Source organism: Temnothorax curvispinosus, unplaced genomic scaffold (assembly GCF_003070985.1).
Source record: "Temnothorax curvispinosus isolate PA1 unplaced genomic scaffold, ASM307098v1 QBEX01018442.1, whole genome shotgun sequence".
Taxonomy (NCBI): Eukaryota; Metazoa; Arthropoda; class Insecta; order Hymenoptera; family Formicidae; genus Temnothorax; species Temnothorax curvispinosus.
Window position 1 is genome coordinate 574,953 of NW_020228222.1, and position 24,161 is coordinate 599,113.

A 24,161-nucleotide genomic window follows, 5' to 3' on the forward strand; every position below is an offset into this window, starting at 1 on the left:
TGAGTGCACGCTGAATCACACGCGACAAATAGCAACCGCTGTTTCTCTTTAAATGCGCGCAAAAAGAGACGCAGCCAATACGTTTTCCAGATCATTAACAGACTGCACGTGCAATGCCATTTTTTTTCAGGTCGCGAAGGCCAGACGCTTTAAATATGGACAATAGTAAACGCAGCGCGTTATGCGGCAACAACTAGGTGCAACTCGGCCGATTGACACTTTGAATGCGAACAGGCGGAAGAGGCCTTTATGCATTTCCGAACGACACGAACAATAACGAGTATATTAGTTTTCGTCGTCGCATCGATTACCTCGAGTCATGTACCTCGACGTCAGAACGCGTGAGAATAACGAATTGAGACTGTTCTATACCGGTTTGCAAAAATATAATCTTAATTTTACATGACGACGGTGTGTTAAAAGAGAAATAAGTAATAATCTTACAAAAATAAAAATAAAATAAAGTAATAATGTTATAATAATTTTATAAAAGTTTGTTTCTAAAATATTTGGCCAAAGATTTATATATAATACCCCTAATTCAAATGCATTCCAAGTAAATTCCAAGTAAGCTCCAAGTATCGCTGAGCTCGCAGATCAAAGAGAACAATTTAAAGGGAAATTTTAGAAGCTGTTATTTTCGCGTAAAAGATCAAATGCTTCATATAAATATAATATCTCCTTCCTGTGCGGTTTAGTTCTTGTAACAAAGTTCTCCATTTAATTCTCGTAACAAAGTAACGATGCAATTGCAGTCCAACGACGCGTTTCGCTGATCATGCTGCGTAAAAACTGTTACACGCGAATATGTGCGTCTCTCATTCCCCGTTTCAGAACATTTCTCGCGGAATTCGCGCGGCGGCCTGCGTTATATGTATATCGAGGACGATCTGTGCGCGTTATGCGTGAAGAGCGCGCGTTGCGATGCCGTCCGTGAAAAACTCGCGCGCGGCGTTACGGCAATTGTGTCAGAAATTCTCGCGAATTAATCGGCCCGCCCGGTAAGTTTGCTAACGAACCAAAACGTTCGTTACCGCAGAACTCAATGGCACCCATTCAGCAGGAATCGCGCGGTGAGTGCGGTGACGTAACGAATTAGCCGCCAATTGGAGAAGGTCGAATCGAAACTTGGCGAGTGTATCTGTCAAAGTGCCGGAAATTCCCCGCAACCTCGAATAACTTCTTTAGGAAACGAGGAACTAAACGTGAAGCTCTGCTAAAAAGATCTGTGAAAAAAATTACGCCGCACATTCGCATGAGATTCAACTTTTTTCCACTGTATAATTGCGATCAATTGCAAATTGTGATTGTAAGATGTGAAAACCAATCTCGCGAGGAGAGCATACATATAAATAAAATTATGCACTGCGTAGGAAACAAGGAGAGAGAGAGGTGCATATACGTGCACTCAAGGTGAGCGCAGATAAGCGGTGCGGTCCGCGATAAACAGATGATCGATGCGCTTCCGGTGGCATAAAGTGTTGCGAGCTGCAATTATCGATAATTACAAAATTATTGATTTGGTACTTCGGGTACGCGGCCGCGGATAAAAACCTTAACACGCAAACCGTGCACGAGCAGTGCACGCGTGTGCGTGTAACCGGCTGTTGGCAAACCCTCGCCTTTCTTGGCGACTGGTCTGACTCATTCAACGATGCGAGAGAACGCGTTAATAAAAACCATATCGATTGTCTTGTAAAAGAGCAGAGCTGCGTTCCGAGTCTGAGGACTCGAAAGATATCGGAAAGCCTCGACGTGCTGAAATGAAGAAAAGTACCAAACGCCAAAATCTCTTTCCCATAATTAAAGGAAATATAAACTGGAGTAAATAATATGTATAAATTAGATATATCGCAAATATAAGCCAAAGTAAGAAACCAAGTACATATCAATAAATAAACAACGAGAGTATCTCTTTAATTAATCTTGAATGAACTTAAGTGGGATTTTAATTACTATATATATAAGATTGCAAACTCTGCGAGTAGGGACAATGACCTCCCTCGAGACTTTCGCTAGAAAAAGATCGATTGTAAAAATCAATTACTATCTATTATAGTATCACTCTAAAATAGATCTCACTTGTTCTGCTAATTTAAAATCACGCAATTTGGAAATTTTTGTTCTTAATAATTATTCAAAATAATTCGATCGCGGATAAGTAAATAAAGTTTGCGAACCTCTGTGTTTAGTGTGTAGAACATGTAGTGTCAAGTTCTGATAAAGAACGGCAGAAAAAAAAAAAGATAAGGACTATTATTACGTACACACATATTGGCTGACTTGTTCCCACTATAGGCAGAAATTTATACGGAACAAACATCGCGGAACACGCTATTCCCTTTAATTCCATAGCACTCGACCACGAATAAAGCTCGCGCTGATGCGACGCCCGTAATTCAATTTCGATCTGCACACATGGTCAGCCGGAAGTCGATCGGTTCCCATCGCCAAGAATTTCCTGACCACACGCGATCGCGGCGAATACCGCGAATACTGAAATACTCGGATCTTAAATTTTGCAAATGTGTACGAGACTAGACACGCAAATCCGGCGCCCTTTAACCTTGCAATTGCACCGATTTCTTTTTAGACTTTCACGAACCACGAGAGAATTTTCTGACGTGACAAAAGCAATTGAGAAATGTCCCAAAGAATTACTGTAAATTGTTGTAATTTACATTGCAAAGTAAAGACCGGAATGAATAAACTTCCGACTACTATTACAGAATATTAGAATTTATATCCTACTTTCAATGCAGAAATTATTTGAAACGCAGTTTCATGTACAGATTCGTCTGAACGTCCAAATGTCAGCGGATCGTTATTGTGGCGAACGAATGGATAGTGACAAAGACCGTCTGACGATTTGAATCCCAAGGACGTGTGGAAGCCTTAGAAATATTCCGCGTTGGCGGACTAATATTGTGCAAAGTATTGCGCGGCGCATGTATGAAATAATCGAAGTTCCCAGGCACGACCGCGTGATGAGCAATACGACGAATTATAAGTAGCATCATCGATAAAATAATACGATGTTCGATCGGCAGTCTCATCATTTTCTAAAATTACAACCGTCCGATGTAATTATACATATATAAAACAGAAAAATCTAATTCTTTATTAAAATATTGAACAAAAATTAAATTTCCAACTCTGTCGAGTAAAATGAATAACAAAATCCGTTCCTAAACTTTACGTAAACTTCAGATCGGCTCTAGTTTTACGAGACTATCATTGAATTTTTTCTGCTAAGAAACTTAAATTGCTAACGCTAAAAGGAATTACTAACGATGAAAAGTTACATGAAAATACACGCGGATCTTCTCATCCCATTTTTACGAAGGAAAAATTGACTCTAAATTCGTTAGAAAATATGACGGCCTTCCAAACTCTTCTGAGTTATCCAGGCGAAACTTACAGCATGTTAGAGATCGATATCTGGCGTCTTGGCGAGTTTGGCATCTGACAGTCAGCATCTGTCGAAAAATTAATAACATCAAGGAGCACCGCAGCGCAAGGGAAATGCCACGAATTCGCTTGCGCTTGCAAAAAGCGAGCCTCTCGAGAGCCGCACTATTACATATATCGTGTGGGAGGCTGTCCCAACGGAAGCACCCATTGCTAATATCGATCGTACCGCATTTGCAACGTGTATGTGAACGACTGAAGTGTCCGAAGTGTCCGAGGGGCGGTCTGATTCACGCGATCATATTTCTGGCGGGCGCCAGGTGCGCGCCACGAAAACGGCGTGACTCGTATACGTGACACGACGAAAACCTGAAATTTGCGACCAGGCTAAACCCTGTATTTAGCAGATTATAGATTTCAAAAATTTTAACTCGTCGAGAGGACTGCATGTCGAGAGGATTGCAAATTTCCGCGAATATGATATTGCTGCCTTTTCAGAAAGCTGTAATATTTAATAATAATGAGTTTTAAAATTATTTACACACTATCTCCAAGCAGCGCGAGAACAGCGGTATAACTCAAGATAACGCGTGTAATCCGCGGCGGAATGGCTAACTCCTGGTTAACCCGCCGTCGCGCAATAGATGCTACTGGGGATAAGTAATGCTCGTTCACACGTGCGTTGGCACAAGCTCTTGATAAATAGGAAAATATTTCATTCCCATCCATATTTCCTTTCAACATTAATTTGAATTTCCAATGTGCGTTTATCGAAATCTTTCTCGCGGCGCATCCGGAATCATTCGCATCGCGATACCGGTTGGGAAACACTGCGCGAGAAGGATTAACGCTCGAAAGCGCAATGATATTTCTTCCCATGCGTGCCGCAACGTAAAGTGGTTAACAATAACGCAATTCCCGCGCGGTCTTTAAGAACCTCTGCGAAATTATGAATGCCCCGGTGAGCATTCAACGAACGAAAATGCAGGCTTCACGTCCGCCGCGCCGCCCCCACGCGGTACAAATACACGGAATAATTAATAAAATTTCGTGCTAAATAATGGAGTACGCAAACGGCCTCCTACCTGCGAGATTAAATCCCGATAGACTAATAAATCAGTAAATGCTGTATTTCACACGGCTGTGGACTTCATCCAAATAACATAAACATAGCAAATAATAAATTCAATTTTATACTGAATTATGAAGATCGGTTAAACTTTGCAAAAGGTCACTCTCTACATCGACCAAGTAAATATCGAATCATCATAACAAAAACTATAAAGAAAAACATAAAGAAAATTCGCAAATATGACAACTAATTTGGATTTCCTTTTCTTGAAACATTATAAGATTCTTTGACTGTGTTAAGATTCTTTTACATATAAAAATAAAATTTTCTTCCTTCCGTTTATCGAGCAAAAAATTAGTCGAGTTATGTTATCCATTGGCATTCATATTCATAGAATTTCAAAATGCATTTCCATTTGTAGGAGAAAATATAGGTGTTCAACTCTAGGGAAATACATAATATAGACTTATATTGCACATAACCGAGTTTAAGGATCTCTCGCGAATTATGAATGCCCTGATAAGCATTCAAGAGCCCGACACGGCGAGCGGCTGCCGTCCAGTCCATTTACGCGGAATATTTTCGCATGGCTCGAAAAATGAGTATTGTGTCTGGCGGTCGTGTGTTCCGCCGGATCAATTATGCCAGTCTCCCCTAACGCCGCTCGCTCGTTCCTACCGCAGCGTGCCGCCTCGCGAACAAACGTAACGGTGAGCAGAGCCGACGAGTGTGCATCCGAAGTGCAGACTGCACCGAGCGAAAACTTCGTGCCCGAGCTCGTCTATAGTTCATGAAACCCAGCGCGCGGTCGTGCTCGCACGCTGAATTAAATATCGAAAGATATATCCGCCCCGCCGCGCTCCTATCTCTTTCTCCCAGGACTGTTTCCGAGAACGAACGAGCTTCCCGAGACCCGAACTTTTGAGGACTTATATGTAGACAGGGAAATATCTTCAAGAATTTACGGAAACGGAAACAGGCAGAATATAGCGATTTCACCGGATAGATTTATGGCGATCGTGTTTTTTCAAATGATCATAACTCGTGATCCCATTTTCTTTTTATTTCTCTGCAGAGTTCTCGATTAGTTTCTATTCAGTTTCTTGAAATTATCTTGACACGCAAAAGGCATTAAAGAACATGTCTCTCGCCCTGGCTAACTGCCTGGATTAAATTTAGTTCTTTCTATTACAGTGATATCGATCTATTGGAAAACTAAATCAAAATTAAGGTAAGAAATATAAACGTGACACGCGTTTCACGTGTGGAAACAAGTACAACGGTCTTTAAAGAGTTATACCCGCGTAGAAATCGCAGTTAGCAATCTACATGATTATAATTCTGTCGACATGTGCCAGTATAGGTATACCGAACAATCGATACCATCACACGTGTATATAAACAATCACGAGATCAATAGAGAGCATAGACACATCACTGACGTCAATTTTGGATTTAATATTTCTGCTCTTACGCGAAAATGAGAACGCCGATTTCGTGCCGGAAGTTCGCGATCACGAACGTAAGATTTCATCTTCGATTAACCCTTCAAGCATCAAGCAGGAAAGGAGAGCAAATACAGTCTCGCACAATTCTTTTTCTCCCCAAACGCTTCACGATTGTAAAACCATTGAAATTTTAGGACGATTTCCAACTATTGCCGTTTTTAAATCAAATAATATCCATTGTCAAACTTAAAAATATGTAATCTGATTATTTAATCTTAATTTAAAAATAAATAATATACAAATTCAATAATAAAATAATAAAATAATAATAAAATAATAAACCGATTTAAAAACTCTGATTATTTAATCCTTGAAATATAAAGGAAAAGATACGCCAAGCATCCGCATTTGTTTGAGAATTGCAGGGGCACTTTGCCGATAAAACTAACTCGACCAAAGTAACTACCTAGCTTAAAGAACGCTCGTTTAATTTTATTTAATAAAACCTCGAGAAAATCTCGGTCGTTTTGCAACAATTTTTTCGCACATTAGCAAGGAGTCGGCTCAGAGTACTTTAGAGAGTAATTAAGCCGGGTTTTCGTGACTTCCGCTCTTTCGATTACGCTAACGAGAACGCAGCTCCGCTCGTGCTGGAAGCTCACGTGATTTTCGGTCTCGTTCTATATGTCGGGAACAACACGCGCGGTGAAAGGAAGCACACAGTCTTGCGACTCGATCGACGGCTTCGAAACATCCGTTATTACGCCCGCTCAAAGGAATTCGGATGGCACGCCGACGGAATATCCTCGGAAGCAATTTCCGCCCGAAGAAAACGCCGGTTATCGTCACCCCTGATACTTTGTCCCACGCGTGTCAGCCATACGTTTCTCAGAAGTTAAAGTCGTCTTTCGTACACCGGTAATTCAACGCGCGAAGTGTAACGTGTCGCAAGAGATTAAAAAGTTCGTCATTTTTCGCATTTGACCTACAGTATCTGTGCAATAAATGTTTAACATACGAGATAAAAATATATACTTATGTTAATAATAATACATTTTAATAAAATTATTTCTGTTTAAGCGAAGAAATAGATTTTTGCTAGTCGCAAACCTCGAATTCACGACAAGAGTGATTATTTCTAATAATTTGAAAATAATCATTTTCTTATCTCGATATTTGAGTCGAGAAACTATCCGTCTCAAACTTTTTCTTTTATCTCTCAAAACTCATTCTTTTATCTCGATATTTTAATCAGAAAATTATCTGTTTCAAATTTCTTCAAAAATCATTGATAAGATCATATCAGATCATATCAGATGTATGTACAGATGACCCTCGATTAACGGTACTTGAATAGCGTAGTAAAAAATTGTGACAACTCTTTAAATTCTTTACAACTTTTTAAATTCTTTAAAAATAAAACTCTTGGGAACTAAATGCCCAATTTTACATGGATTTAAAGTCTTGAACTGCACGGTTTGCAATAGCACGTGGTCTCCAAAATTGAATTTATGTCTCGAATAACAAAGTTTTCAATAACCAATTAATCGTGTTATTCGAGGATTACCTGTACATCGTGTGAACATTACGTTTCACGCGTGATCTTAATTATTTACTTCACAACAATTTACGTAAAGGACGACGGAGCGAAGAAAGGAAGGGGACAGCAAAATCCTGAGGAAAAAAAAGGAAAACAAATATTGGTGCGTGCGAAGGGGAACTGAGGAGAACTCGCGCGAACCGCGGAAGAAAGGTCGTGCACGAAATTTCCCGTATATGGGAACGCGAGTTCGGGCACGGAGGCCAGCAGCCGGCCGGTCGGGATCGATCGAAGGATCGGGGTGATCGGGATCCCAGGCCCAGGGTGATCGTCACGCGTTGGTCGGGCCCGCGCGACCGCGTGGCCGCGGAAAAACCCGGAGACGCACGAGCGAGGCCAGGTAAGCGATAGAGATAAGAGAGAAAGGAGAGGGGAAGAAAAAGCGGATGGGAGACAACGGGGGGGATCGGAAATGAAGAAAAATGTCAAAAACAAATAAAGGAGAAAATACAGCGTGCAGTAGAGAGAAAAAAAGCAAAGGCGAGAGGGAAAGAACTGGACTGGAAGACGTGGACGAACGAGGGGAGGGAGGGAAAGGAACGGAAAAGACGATTGCACGAGGAGTAGAAGATAGACATACATAAGTAACGATAGCGTTAATTGTAAGCAAGAGGGAGATAGGAGAGACCGAGGAAAGGCGAAGACGGTGCGAGAAGACGGAAATTCGCGGTGGAATAAAGGAATCGACGCGAGAGGGGGAGGAGGGGGAAAGCAAGAGCAGAACGGGGATCGGAAATCGGAGACGGTGAGAAAGCTTCGCGGGTCGCGCCGTGCGGCGCGGCGTACAATAATAATCTCGGACGGTATTCTCGCACTCACCGTCGGTCCTCTGGATGTTGATGCTGCAGCCGACGTCGATGTTGCACGTACCGTGATCCATGGTCATTTAGTCGGTCTCGCGCACCTCGTACGGCACCATAAAACGCGCCCGGCTTCCTCCGTTAACTACCACGGCCGCCAACGGGCCCCGCGCGCGCGGCCGATTTAATCGACTCGGGCGCGAGCGCGCGTGTGTGTGCGCGCGCGAGGGAGCGAAAGAAAGAGAAAGAGAGCAGGGGAGGGAGCGAGAGGCAGCGAACGAGTCGCGCGACGACCACGACGGTTGACAGTTACGGAAGCGTTCGCATTCAAACTCGCGCGGCGACCGGTCCTTCCTTTCTTCCGCCTGCGGGATCCTCGGTGACGCGACGACGCGCGCTCCTCTGCCTCCCCGTGCCACCGTTCCTTCCGTCCCTCGTCGCGAATCCTCGTTCTCGTCGGGAACCGTCGCCGTCGCCGCGCCGCGATTCTCCCCTCGGCTCCAAGGCACGCCCGTGCGTATCCGACCGCGGTTCTCGTTCCTCTCCCGTCTCCCGGCCGAACGTTCCGCGCCGCGCCGCGTCGTTGCCGTCCTCGGCCTCGTCCTCGCCGTCGTCGTCGTCCTCGTCGAGCGTCAGCAACGCGCGAGCAAACACACACCCGCGCGCGCGCTCACACACACAGGACACCCGCGATTACGATCCCGGGGGCGTTCGCGTACCAGCCGAATCGCACCTCTCACGGCTCCGGACGTTTGGGTATCTCGCGCGTCCGAGGGGACGGCCGTTCGGTTCGCTTTTCGTGCCGGGATACACCGCCAACCGCCAGTGTCCGTTATTGACAACGGAAAGACCGCGAGCGCCAGCTCCCGGCCGGCGCGCGCGCCGATCGCCCCGACATCTGCCGGCGCGAGGTCGTTGGACCGATCGGCACAGGCGGGCGCAAGGGTGACCGGTGCCGACATCTGTGTTGCACCCAAAAAGACGCTACGCGATTACCGCATCCGGTAAAGCTGCGCTCTGCTCTCCATGTCGGTATACCAAACTCTTTCTAAATTACTTTTTTTTATTGAAAAATGATATTTTTGAAGCACTATGTATTTAACACTTTAATTGAACGAGACATTCAATGTCATAATTAATATTTTAATAAATATATTATATGTATATGTATTTTGACATTTTGATAATTAAATATTTAATATGATACACTGGTTTTGCGAAATATCTTCTTTCTTCTTTCGCTTAATTGTTCTTATTGTTTATCCTCGCAGCAGCTGGCGATTCCGTGAATTGACGGACCAACTTCTTCAACTCTTCCAAATCGAAATTCTCTGACTTTAGTAATTGTTCGATGATGTGCGTCGCCCTGCAATTATATACAAATCACACAATTATTATTAATCGCGGCGAGCAAATCTGATCTTTGTATAATATTGTATAAATGTGACCAATTTTATTAGAGATTCTCACATGTCTTGGCCTTTGGCTTCCGGTAATCGTGGAGGTAACTCGCCAGCCTTAAATTTCTCGTATACCTACAAAAGTCCTTTTTATTTTTAGAACTTTTATGGTTCCAATTAGGCCGGTTAAATTGTTTTATTTCATTTATTTATGTAATTTTTGTAAGCAAAGTTTTAAGTATACGCGAGGCGAAATCTTTACCTCTAATGCTCGTTTAACAATCTTTTCGTCCAAACCGGCACTTCGTGCAGCCGCGTGTGCAAAGCTGCGTCCCACGTTTCCACTAATTAAACTGTAAAGATACGCCACGGAGCCGTCCTCGTTTGTAACAAATTCGAAAGTCTGTAACAAATAATATGAAATAGGAAATAGAAGTTCGGAAAGAGCAACGGCAATTCAAGGAAATCGCTTCAATGTCGTGAACGCCACTGAAGATGGACGTGCTCTTACCTGCTCCTCGATTATCGGGCTTCGCGGTAACATGTTCATTATCCGATGCATATGCGTGGCCACGAAAATGTGCGGACAGTCGGTCCCTCGCTCGACGAAATTGTTCAGCACGGCCGCGAGTAGGGACAAGCCACTCACTTCGGACGTTCCGTTTCCGAACTCGTCCAAAATGACGATGGAATTCGGCGTGGACGCGTAAAGAGCGGAGTTTATCTGTAAAGAAACCGATGAGAATAACAAAGTCCTCGAGGAAATTCATTAATTCGGCAATTGATTAATTTATTAACGAGTAAAAAGGAAAAGTGGGCTATGCAAGTCTCATATAGGCCATTTTTCCTTTTAACTCATTAATTTTTATATCGAGAGTTTTTAATTAATTATATATAATCATTAATTTAATTTATATCGCGCAGAATTTGCTCCTTTCACTACGACTCTGAGACGCCTATATATGTTTCTTGGAGAACGTTATTTATTTACCTGCCGCATATCTTGCAGAAACATACTCGTATTTAGAGCGATACTGTCCACAGACGTGATCTGAGTCAGGATGTGAGTCACTATTCCTATGGTGGCCGATTTGGCCGGCACGAAGCAGCCGATGTGAGCCATGAACACGATCAGCGCAACTTGCTTGAGATAAGTGCTCTTGCCGGAAGCGTTCGGGCCAGTTAGGATTTTCACGAGGCTCTTTCCGTCGCCGGAATAGATGTCATTCGGAACAAACGTTGTTAGAAACTCCTGCAAGGGGTGTCGACCCTGCTCCACCGCTATGATCTGGCGGTCGACCACGTTCGGTTTCACGTAATTGTATTCTCGCGCGACCACGTAAAACGCCAGCAATCTGTAACGATCGGCACGACGCGTAGCGAGACTTCTCAAAAAAAATATTATCCTATGTCAAATAAATTCAGAGCTGCTTCTTTTTACTATTTTCAATATTAATTCCTTTAATTATAATTTTTTAATCTTTTCTTTTGCCTAATTAATTTCTTCGCGAAGAACTCTTAACGCGTCTGATTCACTCACGTGTCCAATTCGGCGCACAATTGAATCGCGTTGAATATCGAGGCAGCGTGCTTATTTATATACTTCACAAGCTTCAACAAAATGTAACTCTCCCGTTTATTTATCCTCAACATTATATCTCCTATAGTATTATCCAATTCTGAAAAACCAATTTTAATTCCAGACGAACGCAAAAAGAAATTACAAATGCATGTCGTGCGTAGGGTAGAAATTGTGGTAAAAATTGAAAAATAATGCAACCTTTGGCGCTAGGGCTCTTATAATAACGTATGTTGTTGCTGACGAATTTCAGCTCTAGGTTTTCCAAGTCGACGTTGTCGGCCGGCGACGGGTTCCATCCGGTTATCGCTAAGAGGTATCCGATGTTCGGTATGTACACCATCTTGCAGGTCGTCACCGAGGCCGGAAGATGGTCTTTCATGTCTTTCTCCCCCATTCGTGTCAGGGTCTCGGGCAAAGTGCTTCTCACGTGGTGCACTGTGTATCCCGATGGAAATGTAACGCGCAACGTTCGGACAGTCGAATGCCCATCGTAATTTTAATTTATCGCAATTTTCGAAAGTTATATAATATTATTGTTACACAATTACGATGAAGGGGTTTAACGCTCACACTTACGATTGTCCAAGTGTGAGTCCACATTTGTGCGCACGATGGAATCATTCTCGGATCTTTTTGCACCAAAGTCCACTATGTACTCGATGAAATACTTGACGTAACGTACTTCCTTCGTGATACTACCGACGATTTTGTTGAACAGCCTCACTTTCTCGCGGTGTTTCTCGCATATGTCGGCGATGTAAATTATGGAAGAGATCGACTGCGGCGTGAAATACAATTAGATAGAATATGGCGATGCGGGCGGGTAACGGGCATCGAATAAATTATTCAACTGTCCGATTAGAAAAACGTGGTGAACCTTGTGTAATCGTCGCCAGTCAGAAACCTTAGCTTGCTGCGCTAAATATCGATCCAGAATAACGTTAGTCAAGCGGTAAATGTGTTTCAAACACGACGTCAAATTCTCGACGATACTCTGGTTATCCGGATTCAAACAGAATTCGACGACTTCGAATCTCTCGTTAAGAATCTGGACATTTCGCGTGGGATGCCGCAACGTTTTCCTACAAAATGCAGTCTCTTCAGAATATATAATAACGTCACGATAGTTATATATAAAAAAAAAAAACGAAGATAACGCGGCGCTACTTGCCACAAAAACTGCACTCCGGGTCGCGATTGGCAGCGATTCAGAAGAATGAATAAGCTGCCACTTTGCTTCTTCGCTGCCGCGTCGCCGCACTTGAAAAGGCTCGGATGATGCCTGGCATGCACGATATTCAGCGCCTCGTAAGTGTCATCATCTATCATGACGATGTCACGTCTACAAAATCCCGCGTGCAAAAAAACGATCGTACATTTTAATTTAAAAAAATTAAACGTGAGTTTTAATTTGAAAAATATGATTAATCAAAAATATCCATCTGCTGAAGCCAGAAAAAAAATCTATGAGGGTGGCCGACAAAACTAAACTGGCGTTGTAACAAATTCATGGAAAATATCGCGAGTTTAACAAAGATGTACTCATCAGACAGCGCGCTACGAAAACTCGGACCCTTACTCTCGTACGATACAACATTCTCAGAGAGATTATCAGCAAACTCTATAAGCCCCGCACCACTACCAGTGTAGCCGTGTCTAAAGGATTAGTCCTATCGCGAGCGGCGAGATTGTAGGGACTCACAACGTCACGCTGGCCAGAGACGCGAAGCCAGGTCTGCCGGAAGGATCCAGCGCGATATTGCTCCAATGCTGGTCGATGTAGATCAAGAGCAGGCCGAGCGCGTGGATCATGACGATCGATTTGAAGTTCAACAGGCCCTGGAGGAAAATAAGCCTCTCGACGTTGCTGGCGTTCACCGGCTCCGACCGGAGCTTGAGACATCGTACCCTGTGATAGCATCTGTCGAAGCCGTGTTCCCTCTTCCGCAACACCCTCAGCGAGACCTGCGACGGCCCCGCGCCGCTCAATCCCGACAATCCGCTCCGATCGCTCGACATTTCCGACGTTACCAGAGCCTCGAGCGCCGTGAGGAACTCGTCGGACATGCCGGAGATCGTGATGACGTGACGCGGCCGGCATTGCTTGTACAGGGTCCTTGCGATGTTAAAGTTAACACCGTCGTCATAAGTATCGTCCATCACAAACAGCTCGGACGTGAGGATGTTGTAGTAGGCCGCGCCCAATTGATTGCTCGACCAGATCATCGCTAAAATGATCTGCGATGGGCAAGGAAGGATATTTATATAAAATTCACGAAACACGAATGCGAGACGCTTCTCCAAGATTCTCAAACAACAGCGATGGAATTCGCTGGTTCACACGCTTTTTACGTTAACGAGATTTTGCCTGCTTCTTACGTTTGATAAAGGCAGGTGATATTAATTAAACGAAAGAATACATAGAGAAGAAAAAAATTGAATTTTCAAACATTCCGAAATTAATTCGAAGATACGAGCCTCATCTCTATCTGTAAAATTGTCGCCTTGCATGGTAGAGCCGCCATCGCTGTGCTGTTTCTGTGCCGCTACGTCTGATTGCGACGTTGGAATATTTATGCCGAACTCTTCTTCATCGTCGCTATTTTCGTTCAGTATTGACTCAAATTGCACTTGTCTGTAGCAAAAGATATGAATGTAAAATCTATTGTTTGAAAGATTTGACTGTCTGGGAATACATAAAACAACGTAATTTTATCAAGACATGAGTGCGAGAACACACATGTTATCTAAGGAAGGCGATGGCGCGATGTTCGGGAAACCTAGCGAACTCATTTCTTATCGTTTCTCCGGATTCCAGTCGAGACACGTGAACAGGTAGACACTGAAGGAAAAATGGCGGCCGGTCGCGATTGATCCGAAATACTCGCTCGTCGTGTCGCACGACGTATAGCTAACTTCACATGTAAATTAAATTTTAAAATAATTTCGAACGCGAGACCAAAGACCGCAAGCAAACATTGAAAACTATATGGAAATTAAGAGTTAAATTGTTTCAAGAAAAGACTATTAGCCAAGAACTTCTCTCTTCCCTAAATATTAATGTAAAAGTTACAAACATTGTTTAACATCATTTAACTTATGTTACTCGTTCATAACTTCAAGCTGTTGAAGACGTCCGTTGAAGGTGGCGAGGATAAAGGGTGGCAAGGATAAAAGAAAAAATTCACGCAGTCAATAACAACATTATCTTTTGTTTGATTACATTACGTGAGCAAATATTTGCAGTCGCCTGCGGTTGTTACCTGTACATAATTACAAGATACTGCCCTAAACCTGTTTAAGTAAATGTATACACCCGGTATTATTGGTATTTTTTCCCCGCGATGCGCCTTTTACAACTGGTCTATAAAACGACGCGTCGCGCGCGAGATAAGCTTATGATCTTTGATTCCGCTTCTGTTTTGTTAATATACTTACGGCAAACATAAATAGTAGATGGACGTACCGACAGTCGTACGGAACACATTTGGTTAGGAGTTAGATCGTGTTACTTGTTACACATCGTATAAAGGTATTACTTTGACATTAGTTTCGCGTACATAAAAATGCCGCGCGACGAATGATCATTGCGCTGTTACAGCGATCGTTATGTACGCTCGCGGAGAATACAGAGTTCTCTCGGAGAACATTCTCTAAATCGTATAAAAAAAAACCTATTTCTTTGTATAAACGCTGCGGTATAAAATCTCCGTTCAGTAAAGTTTCATAAAAACCCTTCGGCTTAACATTTAACGGGCTGACGTACACGAAACTGTCGATTTTACATAAAAAACGATCTTTATTTTGGTTCAGATAGACCAGATCTCTCGAGGGAGAGCCCGCAAAACGAACTCTCCAGACTCGACATTTCGCGTACGTCAGAAAGTATATGAATAATATATATATCGGATTCTCTTTGCGCAATTTTGTTAACATCTACAAGTACTCTTTAAGATCCGCAGTACGGCTTCTAACTCGGAATAGGCGGAGGCGGTTGGGGATTGAAAGAAATGGGTCGGTAGCTCTTCTCCCTCACGAAAGGCTGCACTCCGTTCAATACAAAGCCGTTCATGGGGCTTCGCTCTTGTTTGATCGGCTCCACCGGGGTCTCGTCCTCTGTGCTAACGGCTTCCTCGCTGCGTGTTGGGCTAGCCGACCTGATTAATCGTTTCTTACTCTTTTCGCTCCATTTTTGACATCCCCTCCCCGTTCTTCCTACTATGGCATCAGCAGAGAACGCCACGACTCGCGACACGTTTCATCATCGCATTGCAACAGGAAGTCAAGATAACATTAAATAACAAAGTAATTTAAAAAAGTAACTTTAGTATAATATCTAAATAAAATATCATATATTCCTATACTTAAAAATTTCAATCTTCTTATACTTTTATGCAACTACAAATTTATAAAAGTCGATATAAAATAAATGTATATCAATTTTGGGAATAGAAATGAAACTTTTAATGCAGGCAGCCTTCCTTTTCGAAGGGAAACCACTTTCGTTCGTAGAGGATCAATATTTTGGGATTGGTCGAGTACACGTAACGCCTCTGCTGTATTTGTCAACGCGTTGAACGCCAAGGCAAACATCTATTCTAGGCGAGTTGAGGATCTAGTAAAATATTAGCATAGTCCTTATACAGACGCACGCAAGACTTGGAGAATGCTGGCCGGCGTTCAACGCGTCGGAAGATAAACCAAGACGCAATATCGTAGAGCGACGATCTTTCTCTCAAACGTACGTAACGACAATTGTGATGCGTTGGTTTACCCATTCTCGCACGATGCTTGTCACTTATGTGCCATCCTCGCCCAATACGTAGTTAGAAGCGCGACCGTATTTGCTTGGCTTGGTTTAATGAAGCGTTGTTAGATGACTAGAGGTGTTAAGACTACTTACTTTACGCCCACCTTAAAACCTGCGCATGATAAAAAATCAGAAAGCCAAAAATTAGTAGTCGCACGAGACGCGCGAGTTCTTACCTACGGGTGCGATTAGTAGATTTAATCACTACTATGTCTAGCAAACATTAATACTCGTATTCATTAACTTGCAACTGAAGTGCAAGACAAGCTGACACATTAAACATTGATTGTCGAGTGAATTATATATGAATTCTATGCATACTGGAACGAGCACAAAAACAAATCTGAAACTTTAGATAGAAAATATTTAAAAATAATTTTAAAAAATTTTGTGTGTGTATATATGTGTGTGTGGGCAGACACATCTCTAGATTATCAAGAAAGCAAGAAATAAAAAAGTTCTTAATGCAAATTTATAAAATAAATAAAATAATTTTAATTCTTCTAAATAGAAAAATTCTGGAAACAATTATAAGGAAAATTATTGTCCATCAAGTTTGACTTTTGTTTAATAGATGTGAAAGAAAATTATATTGTCTTTAAATTATATTATTGTTCACGCTCGCTTCAGTATGCGGAATGTATAAAAAATAGACGTCATTCGAATCTACGAAAACCTCTTGTTCAGGCATTTTACGTCCGTCGATGTCGCTATTATTTCGGGAAACATTCTCAGGGGCGGGGAATCGTTATCTCAAGCGGAAGTTAAGGGGACCAGATTGTATCGAACGTACCTAGACCGTATGGGCTTGCTCTTGTTGACGGCTTGCCTGGAATGCGGTCTCGTATTCGGTTGCGATAGCTCACTGTCGCTGCTGGCTAAGGAGGATCTTGCCGCCACGGCCCCATGAGCAAAATCTTTCCTGTTGAGTAACGCGTTAGAAGATTATTCGCCATTAGTGGTTTCGTCTCGCAATCGCGGACTGTTGTACGCGAGCCTAACATGGCCGCGAGCACGTGAGTGAAAGTGAATTCAAAGACTCTTCGGAATGACAGACACTTTATACATGTGTATTGCATAGCGGAGGCGACCTTTGCCCTTCTTAATCCTTTTGCGTAGCCTATGTATGAAAATACCGCGTTCGCTTTTCACTTTCTTTCCATCGAACATCGCGTGATAAATATAAAGAATAAATTATTTTACCTAATTATCTGAGTTTTTTAAAAAACCAGTTTTAAGTAACATATTTCCCTATCATTTTCTTCGTCAACTCATTTTAAGCAAATATTTTAGATCGTTCCGAAAAGTGTTTGCACATTTCAAGAAATATATATTATAAACTAAAAAAAGTATGAGTTATAAAAATTTAACTTTTACTTAATTTCGAAGTTATATAGGACTCATCAAGAAGGTATTTTACACGATTTAAAATGGATTTGTTGTTACGCTTACCTGTAATTGTCGGATCTAGGCGTGGAGCTAAGATTCGCCGTTTTATTGACGTTCGCGTGCGCATCCACGAAGACGGGCGAGCTCTTGGGAATGTCGCATACTACTTTAGGATGCACCGTGGTCTGCTTATATTCCAGATGCGACGACGACTCGGTGGGCGCCCAGTCATAATACTTTGGCCGGTAATCTTTGTACTCCCTCGGTTGCTGTTGATGCTGTTGCTGCTGCTGCTGCTGCTGCTGTCTAGAATCCACGCTGGACGCTCTTTTACGCAAATACTCATCGCTGCTGACGCTGCTCTTTCGTATAGTCGTCAATTTCGCCGGTGGGACTGACGTGGGTGACGACGCGGATGACGATGGCGCGCCGTCCGGGTCCGCACGAGATAACTGCGAGCTGTCCCACACAGTGGGCAAGCTACTGTAATTGAAACAGATTGTTAATAGTAAATAGCAATTCTGAAGACTATAATTATTAAAAATAATTAAATCATGACCATCTATCTTAAAAAGTGTTTTAAACAAATTATATTCTCTTCAAAAACTACACTTTTTTCTAGCTACAAGCTTGGATAATAATTATTTTAGTCTTAAACATTTTATCTATAGCTAAACACAAAATCGATAAAAAAATTCAATATATCTCAAAGTTTTAAAGCATTTAATTCCAAGCATAATTTCAAGAACCTTACCTCAGGTTTTCATCCATGCTGTACAAGCGAAGTTGCTGCCTAATATTCGCCTTCTCTCTAGCTCGTTTTCGTTGGAATTCCTCCTCTACCTTACGCATCGCTTCCAGCTCACCTTTCCTCTGTCTTTCCTTGGCTTCCGCCTCCCGCGATAGCTTTTCCGCTAATCTACGCCTCTCAATCTGCCGCACAGTACTCTGAAATGTGAATCTACGGCCTTTCGAGTTGCTCTTTAACGGTGCTTTGACTTCCGGCGCAATTTCCTTATCATCCTGCAAATTTTGCTGACCACCGACCGGCGAAGTACTTCGTTGTTTCATCTCAGAAATGTTGTCACACGATTTGGAAAATCTAGTATTCACTTTTGCATCGTTCGCGAAAGGTTTTTCTTTCAAAATGACTGATTCTTTGGGCTGCTTGCTCGTCTTTTCTACATCTTTGCTAGGTTTCCTGAATTCGTCCACACCGTTCTTGCGGTACTTTGATCCGGAGCCGTTACCAGAATTCTTTTCACTTTCCACTGCCATGTTGCTCCTGTAGTTCAAACTCTGCGACTGATATTGAGAGTCATTAGATTCAGGCAAGTACATTACATGACCGCCGGAGGCCAAGTACGAAAACGAGGGCGGCTTCATGATCACAGGAAAGTCACCGCGATCCTCCAGGTCTTCTACTAAAACCTCGTCCTCATCCTCATCGTCGAAGCCGGGCTTCCAACCGGGTGGCGAGGATCGCGTTGCGTCCGTGATCTGGGTATGCTGCAACGACGTCGGGGCGCTTGTCGACAGCAGCCAATTATCGTCGAGAACGTCGCGAGTGCGTTTCCTCTCCAAGTCTAGCGGTCCGAGTCCGAGGGCGCCCGACACCGACCTCTTCAACTTCTGCAGCGAATTGAAGGTTGAACCCTCCTTATTCTTCAGATCCGGATTATACAAGTACATGCGATTGTCGTCGCGTGGCAACGACAACGAGAATACGTGCGCCCTAGGCGGAAATTTCACCGGGGTCGGCATCGGCGGCGGCGAATCCACTCCGGCGTCACTGCTGGACTCCTCGCCTAGATCCTGTTGCGGCGTCCACGTCGGTCTCGTCGCCGGTGTCTTCAATCGGTTGTTATTGGTATTGGTGCTAATGTCCAATGAGTCGTCATTGGCCGCGCCGGCATCCCCGGATATACCAGAATCGCCAGATTTATCATGCGAACTTCGCGGACCGAGTACGATCAGCGGCGGAGGCGGCCTCGACAGACGTTCGATACGTTCCTCGAACATCACCTGATACCAAACAACGTAACAATATAACCGGACGTGTTCCAAATATTTTTCATCTCTTCACTTGCTAACTATTTTGCTAATTATCGTACTAAAATATTTTTTACGCGCTTACCGGAATTTCCTCGCTCGCCGTGCTCATGGTTGGTCCAGGTGCTTCTAACGCTGACAGTAATCTCCACGCTGCCGATGGTGAAAATCGCGGGATTTCCAACTGTTTCTTAGGTAACGTAGGTCGCAATTTTAATGAGATATCCTCGATTCCGCTTTTCCCCTGAAAATTGAAATCATTCGGTTCATTAAAATATGTATTCAAACTTTTCTTTTTTTAAATAAACAATTACGCTAAACGATAATCTTGTAATTTTATTGATAGAGCGTTATAAATAAAAAAAGAAACATGTTACTCACATCATCTGTGTAGTCGTGGCATTCGATTGATCCATTGATTTGTCTGGTCTGCAACCTGGATTGTATTTGCTCCATGTGCTGGTCCACGCAATTCCGTGACTCATTCGATAACGCTTCGTCCATGCCGAAGTAGAAGGTCTTCGGTGCGGATTTCTCAGGTGACGGCAATCTAGAGAAATGATCGAGAAGATATCAAACTCTGCGCGATGATTACAAATGAATGCACTAATCATCACTTATTCGTCATCATCGGAAAACTAATTACGTGTCTATACGTATCCGTGCGCTCAAGACATTCATTGATAAGGGAAATAATTATCGGAATCATTTCAACGCACGCGCACGCATCCGCGACTCGCGACTGAGAGATAAATGGATCTGAGATGCGAGAGCAACTTACACGTGCCAATTTTTCTCGCGGACATCCTTGGCTTCTGGTTTCCTCGCGAGCTTCTCTTTGGATTTTGCATCTTTCTTCTCCGCCGTCGCGGGAACAGGTTCGCAGGACCATCTCTTCTCGTCCGGCGCGCCATCAGTATTCCTAACGTCGCTCTTCCGCCATCTACGATCGGGATCTCTCTCCTTCTCTCTTTCTTTGGCCTCGCTCGTTCGCTCAGGCGTGCTTTCCCTCCCGGAACCCTGCCCGCGAGGATCTGTGACCCTGATGTAAGGCCTCACCGGACTCTCCGATCTGGTTCTCCCGGAGTCCGCCGCGTTTTCATACTTCCGGCTCTTCGCGACACTCTTCGCTCGTTGATAGTCCTCAAGAAGATCCCTCCGTTGTTTCTCCGACGAGAGTTTATCTCCCGAGGACTGCCCCACGGCGTCCACGCGATCCTTTGGACCTTTCCGAAGAGGTTCTTTCGGGTGCATCGCGGAGTATTCGTCGAATATTGCCGGTTTCTCGACGAGTCGTCTCTTTCCGCCCGATACAGCCTCCGCTTGCCTCTCCTCCAAGTAGTCCTTAGTCCTCCCGGGATCACGAGCGTTCCCTTTGTGCTCGTCATACGAGTTGTGCTTATTTTCGGATCGATTACAACGATCAGGTAGCCGCCTCTCCTCGACCATCCTGTCCTCGATCACGCGCTCTTCAGGACAACTCTCCTCGTTCCTCGCTGATCTCTTTTCCGGCCTTTTCACCTCCTCGATCTTCGGCTCTTTTGTGCATCGATCAGCGTCGCTGTTGCGTTCCAAGTTTGCCGACTCTACAGATGATCTGCCCCCGCAATTGAGCTTATTGCGCACCTTCCTGGCTACTTGCATCAACTCCGCTTGGAACTCCGGGCTGCTCATGCTTCTCTGCAGCGTGTTCTTGCCATCAAAGATTCGCGAACGCCTATGCTCATCCCGGCACCAACGATCCTGATGGAGATGGTTGCTCTGATCACGCCAAACGAGCCTGTTCTCCTTGTTGGCGACGCGGCCATCCTCACCACGCCACCGTCGCTCGTTCTCCAGCCCGCTGCCACCGTTCTCGCAGCGTTCCGCGATAGCGTGTGTTTGCGACGACGAGGAAGAAGAGAGCCAGTTGACCTGCGCTCTCTTCGTTTCCGCTCGCGTTTTGAAGAGGCGCGACCGCCTCGGCGGCGGTTGGACCTCCTCTCCGCGGCAACCACCCGGTCGATCCTGACCAGATTCTGTATATCTAGGAACAAGGTTCCTACATCGAAACATAGATGCTTTAGACTGACTATTGGCAGACGAGAAACTCTCTACTAATGTTAATATAATTTGTATACTTGATAAAGAGAGAGATCGACATTTGCAAATTATTATTGATATCATATTCCTGGTGAAAAATTATCAATCTTATGAAAGAACGTCTCTATAGAGATATTGTTCATTCAAATAAAAATTTTTTACTGGCTTATAAATTAAGTAACAATAATTCGAGAAATAAAGGTGATACTCGATGTATCAGTAGCATTTCTACCTGTAAGAATCTGGGGACGATCCATCAACGACGCCGTTTGACGGCGGCGCCGGTGCCTTGTATTTCTTCTTGCCCCTGTACCGACTCTCTCGCTCCCTGCACTCTCGTTCGGGATAATGCCCGCTTCCGCAATGCCGGTGCTCCATCGCGTGCTGATGCTGCTGTTGCTGCTGCTGCTTCCCGTTGCAGCGCGCCGCCTCCCGCGCCATCGGCGAGTACCGCAAATCGGGCTCGCTGCCGAATCTCTTGAGCTCCTGCATCTCGTTCTCCATGCAGCATCTCGACCCGTTCCCGTAGTAGCAGCAATGGTGTTCGAGCTTGCGGCTACGTGACGCGCCGATGTTCGACGCCGAGGTGCTGCGGCTGCGAAATATTCCCTGCTGGAGGGCGAGAGAGAGAGCAGGCTTGAAAAATACCGACTTGAATCCCTGATTTTCTTCGCTTTGTTGTATCATTTTTACAATGATTTAAATCCCCATGCACAGTCCTGCATGCGCGAGCTGAGCAAAATATTTACGTCTGCCTCTCATAATAGAAGTTCTCATTAGTGAGCTCCGATTATATGCATAACGGGTTAAGAGAATATTTTTTTTCTTAAGTATTACATAAAGATGGAACGGTAAAGTGTTACGTTTATTCTTAGAACACTGTTGATTTACAAAGCGTACGCGACTTGCTTCTGATAGCGCGTAATAAGCGCTATAGAGGACGAGGCATCACGATAAAGCGGGGCGGATGAGAAACCGTCGTCTCTGTGCGACCGTCGGCACAAAGCGTTCGATGAAAGCCGCGTGATACATTTCGCGAATTCACGGTAAAAAGTCGCTCTATAGAATAATCTTAACCGGGTTACGACACATGGCGCCCGGCCAAAAGACGCAATACGAATTCTGCACGGATGCGCATTATCATCCCGCGTGAGAATTCTAGACGACGGAAACATGCGTCTTCGTGGACAGAAGGAGGACTGGCTAGACACGAAATCAGAAGATTGAAACCGAGGCGAGTCGGAATAAAAAATTATCTTTTCGCCAATTTTACAAAGGCAAGTTTTCACGCTAAAGCGATTCGGAGCAGAAAATATCAGTCTTTCCGTGACTCTTATCACTAAATATAAATAATAATTTCACCAGAAACCTAAATAAATATATGAAGTAAAAGGAGAGATATACATTTATTATATCCATATAGTTCTCCTTTTTTATTTTTGGAATTCCGATAGATTCGAAATAGATGTACAAATTGATACCGCTTGTATTGAACCGCTATAAAATCTTTCTTGTTATAAGAATAGAAACGCTTCAGAATGCTTTTTGCTGTCCGATCACTGCGGGGGCGCATTTACTTTTGCTGTCAAACCACTCCGGAATACATAACTCTCCGAATCGAAGCGGTTTGCACCACGTGCATATCTTTTTGTGGAGGCGTTTCGATGGAGCAGACTTTCCGCTTTCGAAGTGGATATGGAAACAAACATATACAAACGCGACAATATGCTCCTCTTGCGAAACGCGAGCAGAAATTTATTTGGCCCTTGGTTTAGCCCAAGCGGAATGATTAAAGATTGTAACAAATCAGAGATAACGCCATATCTCTAACATACTGATCAAAAATTGACGCACTTGAATTTGACTGACAATTTATCGTCTAATCTATTATTATTACTATCTTCCTATCAATGTCTCTATCCGTCACTATTGTTAACAAGGAAAATTATCAACCGGCATGAGGATCTGTACCTGCGGCAAAATAAATTTCCACGCACCCGCCGATGGTGCCCGCAATTGCAACGGATCGTGCGGCGGCACACGAAGAGCAGCATGGCATGGCACGCCACGTCATCAGCGCGATTCGAAAAGCCGCCGCGAATCCTTACCTTATTAAGGTCGTGCGGAAGCGTGAGGGCCGGCGGCCGGCGGCCGCTTATGGTTCCCCCGTTGTGAATGATGCTTCCATTATTGGTGGCGCGTAGCCGCTGATTGGGCGGCTCCGGCAGGACCTTGTGTCCCGTCGGCTGCTGAGGGTGATGCCTGCTCAGCTCCCGGGGGAAGGACTGCGTCCACCCGCGTCCAGCGATCTCCTGCGACGGCCCGCTGGACGCGCAATATTGATGGGAGCTGCTGCCGTTGTTGCCCATTTCTATGCCGACCTGGCGTCTCTATGGTGCGCACGATTCGCCATTCATCTTGCATCTGGAAGGATCAGAAAGCGGGACCAATTATCTAACGTGTTCGTCTGAAATCCTATTGAAAGTTACTGTGGGATCTAATTGGATCCGTAAAG

The 24,161-nt window shown here is 44.1% G+C and overlaps 2 protein-coding genes across 3 annotated transcripts in view; both read right to left on the minus strand.

Moving 5' to 3' along the window:
• Positions 1-9,177, minus strand: part of LOC112468399 (kinesin-like protein KIF2A) — a 35,061-nt gene extending 25,884 nt beyond the window's left edge. The window contains exon 1 of one of the 2 annotated variants that reach the window (XM_025037548.1): positions 8,351-9,177. In XM_025037548.1, the coding sequence (XP_024893316.1) occupies positions 8,351-8,417 (67 nt within the window). In that variant the 5' untranslated portion in view covers positions 8,418-9,177. The remainder of the gene's footprint in view (positions 1-8,350) is intronic. The other variant, XM_025037550.1, reaches the window with a different exon arrangement.
• Positions 9,178-9,545: 368 nt separating this feature from the next.
• The window catches only part of LOC112468403, an 82,074-nt gene continuing 67,458 nt past the window's right edge, over positions 9,546-24,161 (minus strand). The window contains exons 2-21 of the mRNA XM_025037554.1: positions 23,755-24,070; positions 21,879-22,258; positions 20,346-21,605; positions 19,946-20,114; positions 19,650-19,808; positions 18,267-19,537; positions 17,576-17,995; positions 16,917-17,045; positions 15,289-15,524; positions 13,016-13,541; positions 12,478-12,655; positions 12,191-12,409; positions 11,890-12,091; positions 11,512-11,748; positions 11,272-11,410; positions 10,723-11,086; positions 10,243-10,455; positions 9,994-10,134; positions 9,802-9,866; positions 9,546-9,697 (exon numbers count right to left, since the gene is read on the minus strand). Coding sequence (XP_024893322.1) covers positions 9,574-9,697; positions 9,802-9,866; positions 9,994-10,134; positions 10,243-10,455; positions 10,723-11,086; positions 11,272-11,410; positions 11,512-11,748; positions 11,890-12,091; positions 12,191-12,409; positions 12,478-12,655; positions 13,016-13,541; positions 15,289-15,524; positions 16,917-17,045; positions 17,576-17,995; positions 18,267-19,537; positions 19,650-19,808; positions 19,946-20,114; positions 20,346-21,605; positions 21,879-22,258; positions 23,755-24,015 — 6,693 coding nt within the window. The 5' untranslated portion in view covers positions 24,016-24,070 and the 3' untranslated portion in view covers positions 9,546-9,573. The remainder of the gene's footprint in view (positions 9,698-9,801; positions 9,867-9,993; positions 10,135-10,242; positions 10,456-10,722; positions 11,087-11,271; positions 11,411-11,511; positions 11,749-11,889; positions 12,092-12,190; positions 12,410-12,477; positions 12,656-13,015; positions 13,542-15,288; positions 15,525-16,916; positions 17,046-17,575; positions 17,996-18,266; positions 19,538-19,649; positions 19,809-19,945; positions 20,115-20,345; positions 21,606-21,878; positions 22,259-23,754; positions 24,071-24,161) is intronic.